The sequence below is a fragment of the Caretta caretta genome, chromosome 2, assembly GCF_965140235.1.
Source record: "Caretta caretta isolate rCarCar2 chromosome 2, rCarCar1.hap1, whole genome shotgun sequence".
NCBI lineage: Eukaryota > Metazoa > Chordata > Testudines > Cheloniidae > Caretta > Caretta caretta.
The window spans coordinates 258,539,225-258,555,870 of NC_134207.1; the positions used below are offsets into that span (position 1 = coordinate 258,539,225).

At 47.7% G+C, this 16,646-nt stretch overlaps 1 protein-coding gene across 6 annotated transcripts in view; it reads left to right on the forward strand.

Annotated features, from left to right (window-relative positions):
* Positions 1-16,646, forward strand: part of LOC125631186 (mitogen-activated protein kinase kinase kinase 3) — a 124,093-nt gene that overhangs the window by 89,178 nt on the left and 18,269 nt on the right. For all 6 annotated transcript variants that reach the window (XM_048837479.2, XM_048837480.2, XM_048837482.2 and 3 more), the window contains 3 exons: positions 8,559-8,692; positions 11,452-11,525; positions 15,567-15,634. In XM_048837479.2, the coding sequence (XP_048693436.1) occupies positions 8,559-8,692; positions 11,452-11,525; positions 15,567-15,634 (276 nt within the window). The remainder of the gene's footprint in view (positions 1-8,558; positions 8,693-11,451; positions 11,526-15,566; positions 15,635-16,646) is intronic.

Here is a 16,646-nt window from a genome sequence, read left to right on the forward strand (position 1 = left end):
TATACCAGGAACATAATTCTCTATTACATTCTATAGGCTGTCTTAAAATTCTGTGCAGAGAAGAGCATTCTCCACTACGTTCTATGGGTTACTTTATAATATAATTTCTAGAGAGTCATATTGGTTTCATCCAAATGATTATTTAATATGTATAGAAGTAGTGCCAGAATCCCAGTCTGGATCAGGGCCCCACTGTGCTAGGACCCCACCCCCCTGCTCCAGAGAACTTGCAATATTATGAGCTAAAGGATTTTACCATTGCAACAAAGGGATTTCTTTTCCTGTGGATTTACCATTTCTCACTCACGTGGTATGTGCTGTCAGACAATATAGGCTGCAGCTTGTTGAAATATTGCACAGTGATTTATTTGAGATGTTCTCCTATATTGGGTCAAATTCCACCCCGGGACAGCCATGCACAATGCCTGTGGAAGTCAAGGGAGCCGTGTGTGCATATACAAGATCTGTATTTGGCTGTGTTATGTTTATTTGCCAAGGTTCTTTTAGCTCACGCTGCTCTTGAGTGTTTGCCCAAAGCTTGGCAGAGTCTCTGGATGAATCTGAATGAAACACATGTGTTAATACATGTTATTGCACAAAGCCCCAGTAGGAACTTTTTGTACTTAAACAGAATAACATCTCTGCTTCTTTTCTTGGGGCATGTTAAACTGTTAACACATGCCCATAAACTCCAGTGATGGCATTGGGATTCAATGTGTGCGTGCAGATGGCAGAATTGATCCCAGATGTAGCTGCACTAATGGGAGGATTCTAGTTATGTGGGGTACTCACTCAGATTTGAGGCCATACCACCTTGAGCTTTTATTATTATTATTTGTATTGCACTAGCATCTACAGGCCATAACCAAGATGGGGTTCCACTGTGCATACATATAATAAGAGACCACACCAGTCTTTGCCCTGAAAAGCTTAATCTAAATAGACAAGACAGGCAAAGGTCTGCAGGAATAAAGGCACGGAGAGAGTCCGTGTATAGCCTATAGCAGCGGTTCTCAACCCAGCTGACTGCCCAGTGCCACAGGGTCCAAGCTGCCTGGCTGGGTAGGGGGTAGCACGGCGGGGTTGGGGACACTGGCTGGCCCCACTTGGCGGGCTCTGGGGCTGCCAGCCCCGCAAAGGGTCTGGCGGGGTCTGGGGCTGCTGATCTGGCCGGCCCCACAGAGAGTCCGGGGTTGGTGTTGGGGCTGCTAGCTGGCCCTGGGGTCGGGGTCCAGGCTGCTGCCCCAGCCCTGTGTTGGGGCTGCTGCCTGGCCCCGCACAACAGGGCCCAGGGTCCCTGCCACCAGGCCCCCCCGCCCAAGGCTCCACTCCTGCCCCCACTTTGTAGAGGGGTCTCTGGGCGGGAGGTGCTGGGCATAGGGCATGTGGGGGGTGTCTGAGGGCAGCGTGCTGTGGTTCTCAACCTGTGGCCCAGGTAACACGTTGTAGGCTGCATATGCGACCCACAATGATAAATCGGTCAAGAACCACTGGCTTATAGTCTGTTGCAGAACCGGCATTGGAACCCAGTTCCTCTGAGAACCAGGCCTCTGCTTTACCAGAAGGTCATCCTAACTCTGTTTGAAACTTTCAGTTTCTGGGTCAATACAGGTGTAAAGGGACCTCTTGCTGCATCCCTGGAGGTGTTAGCAATATAGCAGGTTGCTCTTTTCCTTCTGAGTCAGTATGCGCCAATGGGGGTAGGAGTCCCTGAGCGGATGGAGGGGCTGTTTTTTCCGATGAGGTGTAACCCTGGCATTCTGATCATCCCGGGTCATTAACAACTCCATGGTATTTTCCATGAGTAGGAATATTACTGAGCCTGGTGCCCTGGCCAAATCCCAGCTTAGATAATTGGCATTTCACTTGGCTACGTTGTCCTTCACTTCCAGCTGCAAAACGTTGCCTTGTGTTTGCTTCAGCGTTGACTGAAGTGAGTGAGGTTAAGGGGAAATCTCACCTCAGCCTTAATTGCGGAGCTGCAAGTTGCAGAGCCAGGTATATTTTCAAGGGAGGTTCTGTTCTGCAAAGCAACTCTGTGAAAATGGCAACTTGGGGGCGGGGGGTGTTCTAAATGATTCTGTCTCCAAAAATTGCTCAATGTACTGGTTTTGCGGGGGGGGGGGAGATGGGAAGGTGTTTTCTGTCCACTTTGCAGAGTCAGCCTGACCTCTGTGAGTCAAGTCTGAGCATATCCCTCTTTGCAGGTCATTGTCAGTGACAAAGGAGCCAGAGGTCCAGTCCTGGCCTGGCTTCCATCTGTGCAACCCCACGGCTGTTAACAGGGAGATGTGGTTGATTGGAGCTTAGTAAACGATTCTGTTGATACACAAGCGCCCTCTCCTATCACTGTGCTGGCTCTGCTATATTAACGGGAGTAAGCAGAAGGGAGTCTGAATCCACCCAGAGGGAGCAGATCTGCTGAGGAAAAGGGACTAGTTCCTCCACAGCTGGACAGAAAATACTCTCTTGCTCCTGAAAATTTCAGTGAAAACAGATTTTCTTGTTTTCATTGCAATTTTCTGTGGAAAACTTTGACCCGACCCCCCCCCCCCCCCGAAATAGCAAATGTTAAAAATGGGCCACCTCTGAGGAGAGCAGATGCCTTTTGGAAAAACCATTCGTCCAAAATCCAATTGTTTGTCCTAAAAAAAAAAAAAAAAAAAAGGTGAACGGAAAAGTTTCCAACCAGTTCTGATTTTTCACTTAGTCCCTTTCCAGAGATAAAGAGCATTTTTAAGCCACAGATACCTTAGAGGAGCTGCAGAGCTTCACCACGCCAGCAGCAGGCATTCTACATGCCAAAAGCTGACCCAGGCAGGCTGCCTCCTGAGGTGCTGGAAGGACGGCCCCGCGCAGTTCTTTCCAGGTGCAGCTTGAACTCTCCATGCTGTCCGCCTTGGATTGTCAGGCTGCCTGACTTTCTTGCAGATGGTAGGGGCCTGGCCATCTCCCAGCCCCCCTTTGGAGTATGTAACATCCCAGCCAGCATGCCAATCATCTTACGATCCAGAAAGCAGACTGCAGATTCCATGCAGGTGTCGGACAGCTACTATCTTTGCTGACGCACTGGGGATTGAACTGGGGATTTCAGAGCTGGAAGCGTAAGGCTCTGTAGCTTGAACTGAAGAGCCAAGACACTCTAGTTGGGGCTGCGACAGACTCAGTCCTCTGTGGATTGGCACTGAGAGGGATACGTCGGGCATGCTACATGATCCATCTAGCCCAGTATCCTGTCTTCTGACAGTGGCCAATGCCAGGTACTTCAGAGGGAACGAACGGAACAGGTAATCATCAAGTGATCCATTCCCCGTTGCCTATTCCCAGCTTCTGGCAAACAAATGCTAGGGAAACCATCCCTGTCCATCCTGGCTAATAGCCATTGATGGGCCTGTTCTCCATGAACTTACCTAGTTATTTTTTGAACCCTGTTAGTGTCTTGGCCTTCACCACATCCTCTGGCAGAGAGTTCCACGGGTTGACTGTGCATTGTATGAAGAAATACTGCCTTATGTTTGTTTTAAATCTGCTGCCTGTTAATTTTATTTGATGACCCCCTTATTCCTGGGTTATGAGAAGGGGTAAATAACACTTTCTTATTTACTTTGTCCACACCAGTCATGATTTCATAGACCTCTATTGTATCCCCCCTCAGTTGTCTCTTTTCCAAGCTGAAAAGTCCAGTCTTATTAATCTCAGCATATCCTCATTCTCCTTAAACCCTGGACTCCTTTGCTGCTGCATCCCAAGCCCCTGAGTCACAGCCGGGACTCTAATGAACATCAGATCTTTGCATAACGTCCCTTGTTTTGCGGTGACATCGGGCCAGGGCCCTCAGCTTCTGGAGCTTGCAGCTGTGAGCGTAGGCAGCGCTTGATGACCCCTTCGCAATCACGACCCATGTTTTTATAAACGAATAGAAACACACTTTTCTGGATCTCTGCTTAGCCAGGGGAGGGTGCGTTGTCAGATAAGCAGTTGGTAAAGATTTGGGACCTGCTTAAGCAGAGGGAGAATTAAACCAGAGAACATTTAGGCAGAGGGGAGCCAAGCCTGGCACTGGGGGATCTAGCTGTACGTGCAACACCACAAACTTTCTGCACATGCTGTATGAAAACTTCTTAAAAAAAAAAAAAAATGAATGGAAAGGAACATGGAAGATCCCTGCAAATGCCAGGAGTGGCTGTCAGAATCTCCCTGCTGGCTTGGCTGGCCCTGCTCAGGACACGATGTACTCTAGCCCCGAGGTAATGGCCTTGTGTTGTGTTGTGTGTAAAACAGAGGGAGATCCTAGCTCACTCTCCTCTCCGCTTAGCTCAACTGAGCTGAATATTCAGGGCCAAATCCTCAGCGGGTGCAACTTGACTGTTGACTTGAGTGATGCTGCACTGATTTACACCCGCTGAGGATCGGGCCCCAGGAGTTCAGCTTTTGTTATCAGCTAACGTTTCAGAGAGCCGGCTCCTTCCCGCTGTATCTGAGCGGGGCAGAGACGGAATTAGTGCTTCAAGTTCAAGAGGTGGAGGAAAAGCCTGGTAGGGTGGTTTCTAATCTCTGTCCCTGGCACTGCTGCGTTTCTTCAGCACCCGAAATCGAGTGCAAAGAGTATTGGTACTGCACCCTCCACCTTGCCCTTTACAGGTGTATGGTTTATTGAGCAACCTGTACAGGTGGACGGGGCCAGCCCGAGGCCAGAGTTATCTATCCATCTATCTGCCCCTCCCTCTCGGTCTCTCTGGATGAAGGTTAGGTTACCTAATCTGGCTCAGACGCCTGTCACTGTACTATCTGAATCCTATAAAGACATTTAGGCAACATCATTTCTGTTGTTAGTGGATCACAACCCAGCTGCCTCCATTTCCATCCTCGTCCCATGCTGAATGAAGTGCGGTGATGCTGAGCGGCACTCTAGCTTCGTTAACGGGGGAAGTGCTGGGGGGCTGCACTGTGCTCTGAAGGTGGCTGAATCAGGCTCCACCTGATCCTTGGGAGTAGTGAGTTTGACACTGCAGGACCCTCCCTCTGCCCAGAATGTCCTACTCCCAAGCCTTGATCCACTTCTCCAATTCAGCCAAAGAAGGAGGTGTAGGGACACCAGAGCAAGGGCTGCAGGGAAATCCCCGGTGCCTTGGAATACATACCACCACTGTAGGTGTCAGACTATGAGCCGTTCCTGTCAGCTCCTCTGAACTTTATCCACTGGGCCAGTCTTGCCATAAAGGGTCCCTAGCCCAATCAGTACCAAGCTCCTCTTCACTGAGAGGCCCCTCCTTCCGAATTACTGCCTATCCTGGAAGAGAGTGTCAGGATTCTTATCCCCCTTGAATCTGATGGCAGAAGGCATAACCCTGGATGGTCAAACAAAGCTGATCTATGTCAATAGGAGTGTAGCAGGTTTCACTCAGAGGCCAGCATGCCTATTGGGCAGGCCATGGCTTGACAGGCCTTCCACCCTGTAGTGAGTTGCACTCAGGTCTGCAGGCTGTGGCTTGTCAATTTCCCAGTGCTCAGGAGTTCTCCCAGACAGATGTAGGGAGAGTGAGAAGTAGGGGAACCCAGGCCACCTCCCCACCAGGGCCAATGGGGGAGAGACCTGGAATGTCTTGATCACCTCTTCCTGGTGCACCTGACCAGCCTCTCTGAGGTGCTCTCTCTTGCTTTCTCAGCAGTCTCAGCCTGCTTTCCTCAAGCCAGGAGTCCCCAATCAGTCCCAGCAGCTCAGTCAGTTAACTGAGCGTTCATGAGCCCTCCAGAGGGAGGGATAGCATAGTGGTTTGAGCATTGACCTGCTAAAAACCCACGGTTGTGAGTTCAATCCTTGAGGGGGCCATTTAGGGATGTGTGGCAAAAATTGGGGATTGGTCCTGCTTTGAGGAGGGGGTTGGACTAGATGATCTCCTGAGGTCCCTTCCAGCCCTGATATTTTATGATTCTCTTAGTGTCCAGTTATTCTCCCTCAGTGGGGAGGGGAAAGGGTCCTGCCTGGTTGAGTTTTATTCCCCAGTCCAGACCCTCTCTTGTGGATCGCTTTGTCCCCAGAAGATGCAAACTGCATACCTCCTGTTAGCCCGCTTCTCCTTCACTTTCCCTCCCTGCTTGACTGGAGTCCCCTTCTGTGCAGATCCTCTACTTGGAGCATAATCTGCTGCTTCCGAGGGGCGGGGCCCTTTTGGCCCGGCACTGCTCGATCACTCCCTTAGTCTCCGTGTGGGGTCTGTAAACGCCATCGCAAGGAATAGTTATACAGACTAGAGCCATGATCCTACAAAGACTTGCATGCAATCATGCAAAGACTTTATACTTGCAAGCAGTCCTGTTTAGCTCAATGGGGGCTACTCCTATGTTTAAAGTTAAACTCAGGGTATGTAAATCTTTGCAGGATCAGGTCCTTAGACTCTTTTTGAAAGAACCATGTAGGAGAGAGAGAGATGGTAGCAACAGCACAAAGCCCTATCTCGCAATAGGCGTAATAAAAGAAATTCCCAACATAATTGAGACACAACAATCACTGTGTGTGAAATCTATACACTTTTCAGGGCAGGGACTGCCTTTATTTCTCTGTTTGCTACAGCAGTGCTAAACAAATAATTGACTAATACTGTGAACCTGGTTTATTCAAGGAAACTGAGATCTTAAATGGTTACATTCTTGTTTTTAAAGAGAAAAAAGACTGCGTTGTACTTCCCATTTGTTTTTGTTATTAGGGCTGGTTTGAAGCCAGTTCAATAGGAGATCTGTAATAATTGGAGGTGTTTTTCTCTCCTGGGTCTTGGCATTAGTTCTTTCTTGGTTGGTTTGGGGTTTTTTCCACTGTGTACTTCTCATGTAGGAAATCTGTGAGGGGAAAAGAAGGGGTGAAAAAGAAATGTCTCAAAACCATATGACTATTTTTCAAATCCTAGTAAGGGATCTGGACTGGCTCCCCAAGCCCCCACCCTCTCCGGTGCTGCTTTTACTATGGAACAAATGTATCCCAGATGTAAATGCAATGAACCTGATCTGGTGATCTCTAGCACTTCAGGGGAGTGACTCCTGATTTACATCCGTTTAGAACAAAGGAGGAGGACATCCAAAGACTGAGAGTTCCTGAAGTCAGTGGGGTTACAGCAGAGATGAAGGTGGCCCATTATGAAACACCAGTGGATTATTACAGATTTTATATGAAATCGGCTTCGAATTAGCCCTGATAACAAAGACCAGTGCAGTTTTGGGATGCATTGGCATCACATCTGGGGACAGGGATGGGATAGATCCTCCTCTGATGCATTACACTTGGAATATTCATTCAGCCCTGGGTGTCTCGTTACCAGAAAGATATTGATGGTCTGGAGGGAGTTCTGTGGAATGCGACGAAGATAGGAAAGGAGCTGGAAGGAGTGAGGACAGATTTAAAGAGCTACATCTGTGCAGCTTGGCCAAGTGATGGCTAAGCCAGGGTACATAAGAATAGTCTGCAGATATTGGAATGGTGTGAGCGAGCACTAAGCTGTGGAGGGACTGCTTACCATGACTCAGGAAATAATGAGACAAAATGGAAAACTGACAGCGAGATCTGTGAAGCTTTGGAGTTTGTCTCCCAGGGGAAAGGGAAAAGGCCCATCACCTGGGACATTTAAAATTAGATTGGCCCAAACACTGCAGCCCTGATCCTGCAATGAGATGCATGCAGGTGGATTCTGTGCTATTGAGGAGCCCCACTGGTTTCAGTGTGGGACCATGTGGCTGCAGAGATTTGAGAGTGCAGAGTCAATCATGGTATTGGGATCTAATAAGTAGACAGAAGGGGGAAGCCCTGCATCAAGTAGGAGATGGACTAGGTACCTATTCATAGAGCCACAGATCCATAGCCAGAAGGGGCCACTCTGATCATCTATCTGGGTCTTTTCCATCTCAAAGTTCTTTTGGTTCTAGGATCTCTGAGCTCAGGGAAACATCAGGAGGGAGAGGTCAGCAGGAGAGGGGCTGGGTATTTTTTTAGCTGTTTTTTAACGTACATCTCATTGGTGAATTGGGCTGTCCAGTGTTGCACAGCAAACGCATACAAAGCAGAGAGTGGGTCGATTTTTCCAAGAGCATCAGACTTTTCCTATTGTAGAAGATCTGGGCCTTAGCCACCATAACTCAATCCAGGGATGAACTGCCCCAAAGTTCAGGGGACCTCTGTGGGTCAGAGGTTTGGGTTTGTGCTCATCTCTGGGTATTACAGCCAAGCTTTAGAAAACTATTCCTTTAGTATTATGTTAGTATTATTGTTTGTACTGCAGTTGCATGTGAGGGTGCCAGCAAGGGAATGGGGCCCCATACCAGTAGGCATTGTTCAACCCCACACAGCTAAAAAGACAGTGCCCTCTCAGAAAGCCTTTGACCCCATGATCTGAATGGCAGCATGGATTCTCCCGGCCCTGCCTCCCTTCCTCCCCAGAGATCAGTCAACTCTGGAGTCCTAGCTCAGGCTTGGTCTAGCAAAAAGCACCCATGCTATGGAACAGCCTCCTTTCCGGGGACAGGCAGTGGTGGTTCCTTCTCTTCTTTACAAGCGATTCTGTCTGTGTTTGTAGGTTCCCTGCACACGGGCCGGAGTTCTCCACCCCCGGGGAGTGTTCCTGAAGAACAGCAGCAGATTGCTCGGCAGGGCTCCTACACCAGTATTAACAGTGAAGGGGAGTTCATCCCTGAGACTATGGACCAGAATGTAAGTGGAGCGGAGTATCGCCAGCATTAGGCAAATCAGATCGTTACAACCCCCAGGGCAAGCTCCATTACTCCAGAGCTGGAGCAGTGGAGAGTTACTACGTGTTGACCTGTGACCCAGGACCTGATCCAGTAGGGGCAAGCAGAGTTTATATTTTATGTGCAAGGTTGCTTTTAGTGATGTAAGACGCTGAAAGGCAAGTCAGAGGACATTTCAACTTGGCAACAGGCTGAGGTCTAAGCAAGGCCTAGTAGAAAGTTTAGCTTAGGACAACTGCTTGACCTGAGGTCATAAGATTTTTTGCAATACGTAGCATGTGATAAGCAAGTACCTCACAGAAGCTTATAGGCCACTGGGGGCATATGTAACCATGGAGAAACCACACTTACATATCCAAACCATTAGGAAATATATGGTGCAAATAGCTTTTGCTAGCAATCAGAACCTTAATTATGGGCCCCCAGAATGACAAACATGGGCCAGGGGCTGAGACAATGTGAGAGCATCCCAGTCCGTTCCCTGTGATTGCAGAGTGGGTAGAAGTGCTGAGCTGTCCTCCCTGCTTCCCACATCCGGGTTAGCTCCAGCTATGGTTCCTGGCCCCACTATTTTCAACTGTAGTGAAACTGGAGGGGAAAGCAACTTATGCCCCACTCCTTCCCTCTCCATTTGCTCTACCCCAATCCTGCAAGTTTCCCCATGCAGATGGATCCTGGGGCCCAAATGAAGTCAATGGGACGGTTTGTGGGTGCTCGCATGGAGCACCTCGCAGGGTCAGGGCCTTAGAGCCCTGCAAACTGAAAACGCAGCCCTGGTGAGCACTGGACACGTGGGAGGGATGCGGTGCTGCCCTTTCTTATCACGCGTTCTGGACAACGTTCACAATGTCAAGAAGGGGATAAAAACCTTAAAAAATAGGCTGCTCTTACTCTGCCACCAAAGAGGATGTAGGGGAAGAAGTGTCTCTGCTGCGTTATCATGGCCCTTGCTAGCAACACAGACGGGAAGGCTGGGCCAGGGTTTCCATGACAAAGTTATGTTTTCAGAGGTTTGTTATATGGCCATTAATAAACTGAACACTCCCTCTGGAGGAGCCTTGGCAGCAGCTGAGCGCAGATGTCTTGTGCACCTAGCAGCCAAATGCTGGGCTTGGACTATTTGTAAATGGTTTCTGAGCTGCATTCATTAGGGTTAGATAAAGCGAAGGGAGGCGCTAGATCCTCAGCACATGTAAGTCGGCATGTGGCCATTGACTTTAATTTATGCCTGATTTATGCCAGCTGAGGATCTGGCCCCATGCTTTCACTGCTTAGCTGAGGACTTCTAGGTTCTAGTCTTGGCTCTCACTAGCGGTGTACAGTGGACTGGCCACTGCCCCTCTCCCACCTCCCTGACCCCCAAGAGGTGGCTGCACTCTAGTGACTTGGCTGCCTGTAGCTGTTCCCCCCAGGGCCAGCCCAGGAGACATGGGGGTTGTAACTCCGGGGGAAGCTGGCCTACTAGTGGTGGGAGTTTGGGGATCCAGGGAATGACAGACCGCACACTCAGCCGCTGCTGGGGACTTTCCCGTTGCTCTCCACTGACCCTCTGTGGCCATCACATGGGGTGGCAACTATGGGCCCCAAGGGATGGAGATCTCCTCGTTGGCTGGATTGCTGCAATGCATCAGTCTTTGGGGTAGAAGTGTGAAGGGGGAGAAGTTACGGTTTCCACTGGGACTCTCCTACCCAAACAAATGAGTGTTGCTATGGCAGCCAGTTAAATAGCTGTAACCATAGAAACATCACAGGGACAGAGAAGCACGCTCTAGTACCCTGAGCATAGCACAGGGAGTGAGGATCTCCTTGGCTTCTAATTCCGGCTCCAAGCCTGCTATACTCCATGGCTCTGGCCAAGTTCCTCCTCGGAAAGCTGGGCTTAGCACCGACCCCACAGGGGTGCTGTGGGGTGTTAGTTAATTGTTAGTTGTGAAGTGTCTTGTAGATGAAAAGGACTAAGTGGGATTGTTGTTATAACACCGTTGGGTGGCATGGGGAAAACGCCATGGTAGTGGAAGTGTGGGTAGCCTTGTGGTTCCCTGAGCCACCTAGGAGAACAACTCTGTTGTTTCAGAGTAACAGCTGTGTTAGTCTGTATTCACAAAAAGAAAAAACTCTGTTAACAATCAGATATAATTAACACAGTCTAGTAAAATGTGTCATCCAGGAGCCCACACAATTACAGCATTTATTGACTTGCTGAGCTGGGGAGAGCAGAGTAAATTCCTTGATCTAACCTCCTTGTTAGCCCTTTACCAACAGAGGCGAAGAGCGGGCTTGTGGTTAAAGGTAGCGACCAGGCAGTCAGGAGGCCAGAGTTCTATTCCTGGGTGTGCCCCAGGTTAACAGGTGCCCTTGGGCAAGTCTCGTATGCCCTGGCTTTCAAAAGCACTGAAAATGTGGAGCTGACTCTGTGCACATTCAGAACTCAGGACGTTAGCCTCCGTGCCTCGATTTCCCTATAGGTAAATAATAATTGAGAAGAAGAAGAGTCCATCCCTACTGTGTCAGAGGATATAAAGAATTTGTTTGCAAAATGCTTTGAGATCCCCTATTGAACGGGGTAACAGATGTACAGGGCCAGACCCTCCACTGCTGTAAGTCACTGATTTACACCTGCTGAGGATCTGGAGGATTGTCGAAGCCAGACTATTAGGATTTTCCGATTCAGGGTTTACAGCACGTTGTGTCAATGTTTTCCCTTTTCCTTGCTGTCCAAAGATGCTTGAACCTTTCATCAGCCCTGATGAATCACTCTCTGGGAGCTGCCAGTCCCTGGACAGATCTATAGACAGGTAAGTCAGATACATCACCGTGGGCTTGCCTGCATAAATAAAACCACCACCCCTTCCTATGCAAGTGTCTGAAGGAGGGAAAGGAACTGTTCAAGATGTCCTGCGGGGGTTATGACTAGGAGGAATGGGCCGCACCTAAGCTAAGTGAAATTTAGACTGAATACCAAGAAATAAATCTTAACATGAGAGAGCCGTTAGCCTGCAGAATAGTCTACCTCTGGAAGTTATGGAAGCACCATGCATTGAGTCATGTAATACTGGACTGGGCAAAGGATGGATGGGAACAGTCCTGCACTAGCAAGGGATTAGATAACCTATCTGACCTTTTCCCTCTCCAGTTTCTCTGGTTCTTGGAAGATCTTTTTCCCCTTTCATCCCTCTGGATTTCTATATCACTGGATCGATAACGCCTTAGCTGCTCCCTACTTCCGCTCTACCCATAGTGTATGTTCTCAATTGAGCCTGGTAAATTGAGCAGTCAGACAGACATCCACACCTCCACAGGTGCTAAGGATACCAGAGGAAAAACAACTAAGCTCCTCTGCAAGAAGCAACTAAGACACATTGTGCTAAGTGACTACAGGTCAATCGTTAGTGCTGCCAGTTAAATCCAGACCTGCCAGTGCATTTGTGACAGCAAACTTTCCCCAGTGCAGGTTAGTGTCTCAGATACAATGTCTTTTTCTTTTGGGAAGCCATTTATTTTCCTTATCACTGATTTTCTTTCTTCCCCCATTACTGTTTTGACTATATTATACTAGCATCGCATTAGAGCAGGTTCGATTTGTATCGATCCGATCCTTACGTGCACTCCAACTTTGCACATTTCATCTCTCTCAGTCCAACACTCCATTGCCTTTTTGTGCCTTGTAATAATTTCCACTCACACAATCACTCTTCATCAAATGTACATGAAACGTGGGCTCCCTTCCTCCCAGCCCATCCGCTCCTCCTTGATTTCGCAGTGAAGGCTAAATAGCGTTCACCTGGAATAACAGCACAGTGAACACAGCCCAGTTGCTCCTCCGAACCCTTAGAGTGACCTAGGGCCTGATCCAAAGTCCAGTGGAGACTCCCATCAACTTCAGTGGGCTTTGGGTCAGGCCATACTCAGTTAAACTCCACACCACCCTTACTCAGTTCACTGAGTCTAAGGGTGTCTGAGCTGGTGCAGCTTGCATGGTGCGGGGACAGAAGGGAGCAGCACTTCAAGGAATGCAGCTAACAGGAGGGTGTAGGAAGGTGTCTGTTAAAGCAGATCATCTGGCTCCTTTATACTCGCATATTGGCAAGCTGGTGCAAATAAGACGTAAGGTGCTTGGCTCCTTTAGGATCTCCTTTAATTTGGCCCAGGGACTTCTGTGAGGAACGGCTGCAGAACTGGACCCTTCACTAGGTGCTGCAGATGTTGTTTCCAATTGTCTGGTATTGGCCGAGAGGACAACCTGCACGTGTGGGCAAAAAGAGTAGAAAATTGAAACGTGGGGGCTCTTTCTGTGGGTTACCCAATTCTGTGCCAGCATGTTCTGTACATTAACACCTGACCAGCTCCAGCTGTGCCGGCCCACCTGTCTTTGAGTTAGGAGAGAGCAAAGGCCGGTGTAAAGACTCTTCTCCAAACAGCCGAACCTGTCCTTGTTAGAGCCCCATAACTCAAAGCCGTCTTGTCTCAGTTCCTTCCAGGTAACTTCACCTCAGAGGGATTTTTTCTGAGGACCTTATGAGGCCGTCCAAAATAAGGTTTAGAATGAAAACTCAGTCTGAACTCAGCAGTCACCACCGATCAAAGTCCCAATACGCTGTCATTCTGCACCGCCTTTTTTACATCAACTGTACCTCAAACTGCTTCATGGAGCTGTAATCTGTTCCCCCCCGCTAGCCATATCAGCTGCTCCGTTATCTCGCCTGGGATCAATATCCGGCTGAGAGAGTAAACATTTTTACAGTTATAGAGCAAATACTTTAAAGGAGGGTAATGTGCATAATGCAAATCAACACTACACAACATTGAGAGTAAAAATTAGAATGATATAAAATTAACATGTCACATGTTAAATGGATTCAGAAGTGTCTAAAGAATCGTCATCAAGGGAGTCTGTTTCCAGTGGGCTCCTGCAGGGATTTGTTCTGGGCCATAAGCTACTTAACATTTTTATCAATTATCTGGAAGGAAACATAAAATCATCACTGATAAAGTTTGCAGATGACACACAAATTGGGGGAGCGCTAAATAATGACGAGCACAGGTCACTGACTCAGAGTGAGCTAGATCACTTGGTGCAAGCAAACAATGTACATTTTAATATGGCTAAATGTATACATCTGGGAACAAAGAATGCAAGCCATACTTACAGGATGGGGGACTCTATCCTGGGAAGCAGTGACTCTGAAAAAGATTTGGGGGTTGTGGTGTGTAATCTGCTGAACATGAGCTCCCAATGTGGTGCTGTGGCCAAAAGAGTGGAATGAGATCCTACAGCGCATAAGCACACGAACCTCAAGTAGGAGCAGAAAGGTTATTTTACCTCTGTTTTGGGCACTGGTGTGACTGCTGCTAGAATATTGTGTTCAGTTCTGGTGCCCATAAGTCAAGAAGGATGTTGGTAAATTGGAGAGGGTTCTGAGAAGAGCCATGAGAATGATTAAAGGATTAGAAAACCTGCCTTAGACATGGTAGACTCAAGGAGCTCAATATATTGATCTTAACAAAGACAAGGTTAGGGGCTGACTTCATCACCCTCTAGAAGTACCTACCTGGGGAACAAATGTTTAATAATGGGCTCGTCAGTCTAGCAGAGAAAGGTCTAACACAATCCAATGGCTGGAAGTTGGAGCTAGACAAAGTCAGACTAGAAATAAGGTGTACATTTTTAACAGTGAGAGTAATTAAGCATTGGAACAATTTACCAATGCCCATGGTGGATCCAGCATCATTGACCATTTTAAAATCAAGATTGGATGTTTTTCTGAAAGATCTTCTCTGGGAATTATTGTGGGGAAGTTCTGCAGCCTGTGTTACACAGGAGGTCAGACTAGATGAGCACAACTTCAGTTCTGGCTTTGGAATCTGAGACAATGTTGTTTTTATTCCGGAGGTGGTGATAAGGCAGGCTAACCGATGCGGGGAAGAGAGGAAAGCTTATCATGGGCTGTTATGAAAATTGCCATTTTTCTCCATAGCAAAAACGTTGTTAATACCTAGTATTATGTAGTGCTTTTCATCATTAGATCTCAAAGTGCTTTATGAAGCAGGTCACTATCATTATCCCCATTTTACAAATGGGGAAACTGAGGCAGAGAGAGGGGATGCGACTTGGCCAAGGCCAATGGCAGAGCCAGGACTAGAACCCAGGAAGCCTGAATCCCTGTCCAGTGATCTGTTCTCTGGGCTTAGCTTAAAGGCCTGATTCTGTAACATACTGAGCTCCCTCCACTCTCCAGTAGACTCAGTGGAGTTGTCGGTGCTCAGCACCTCATGGGATTCTCCATAATGCAGGGAGCAAGTAGCTTATTCCCAGCTTTACAGCAAAAGGGAGCCCCTACAGGTTCATATGTACAAAGTGTGGCTGACGGGGGTGTCAGTGTGTAATTCCATGCCAATCAAGTGATGTTAAAAGACCAGGAAAGTTGCAAAGTTGAGCACTCACTTGTCAAGAAATGAGGACTTCAGTTCTGCTCCCTCGTGCATATATGTCACTGTGGTACAGTCTATAATTACAGGATCCTGTGCTTGTCTTTCCACAGGGTCCCTGCCTCATTCAGTGCACAGAGAGTTCTCCAGCAAAGCACATGCTTAACTTTAAGCACATGAGTGTTCCCGCTGAGTGCCCCTGGTTAAAGTTAAGCACCTGCTTAAGTATTATGCTGGATCTGGGCCTGAATGAAAGAAGCTTGCATAGTAAATTTGTCTGGAGTTCAGTGCATTCTGCCTCGTTCTGTGTAAAAGTAGAATGTAATATTATCGATGTATAATGAATGCAGACGCGATTCTGGTCACTGAATCTGTTTGAAACAATAAGGTGTTTCTGTCTCTTCCCACAGCCCGCCCTTTACCCAAACCCCTGTTCCCAGAAGGAAGAGCCAACCCAAAGACAGTCTTGATTGCCTGGGTAAGGATACTTGGGGTTTAGTGTCAAAGTAACAGCACAGCCATGCAGCAGTAATGTGGGCTTTCAAAATAGTGCTGTGTGAATCAGACATAATAACGGAATGCTACTGGGTTAAATCATTCAAAACAAACAAACCAGCTTCACTGCTCGTGTTATAAGTAGCCACTGCAATTCTTAAACCTAGAAAGAAAAGGAGTACTTGTGGCACCTTAGAGACTAACCAATTTATCTGAGCATAAGCTTTTGTGAGCTACAGCTCACTTCATCGGATGCATACTGTGGAAAATACGGAAGAAGAATTCTTAAACCTAGAGACATTTTAAAATCTCAGGTCCCAGTGCTGCAAACAGATACTGCCAAGCTTAATGATCACTGTAACCCTTTTGAAGTGAACAGGACAAATGAGGATCCAAAATGCTATGGGGCCTGATTCCACTCCTCTTTGGCCTGATTCTGAAATCAGTTTCCTCCTTCTCCCACCCCCAGTCTAAATCAGGAGTAACTCCACTGAAGTTAATGGAGATACACCAATGTAAGCTGATCTGAGATCAGAATCAGGCCCTTTGCCTAGTAGTAAGCGCTTGCAGGATTGGGCCCTCCTGCTTATTCTGTTTACTTCTTGCCTTTCTCTCATTTGGGAAGAAGAAAATAAGCTACTCAGTTTCACCTTTGTTTATAGTCAGATTCTACTCAGTCTCACTTCCAGATTCTTATGTCCTGTGTTGCTATTGGATTGCAAAATACTGCAAAGGGGAAAAAATTCTCAATTTGCATTAATAAGAAATACAATCAATACCATTGGAAATGCCATTACAGAAAGTGTATTGGTAACTTGCAAGGATCTTAGCTTAATGCTCAGCTGAGCATAAATGTCCAACTGGTTAAGTCATGGAAACTTCATAGTATTGTGATGGCTTTTGCCACTAAAAGAGGGACACATGGCTGTCTGCCGATAGCTGATAACACACTTTTGGCTTGTGGCAGCACTTAGAGATCGAAACCACAGAACTTG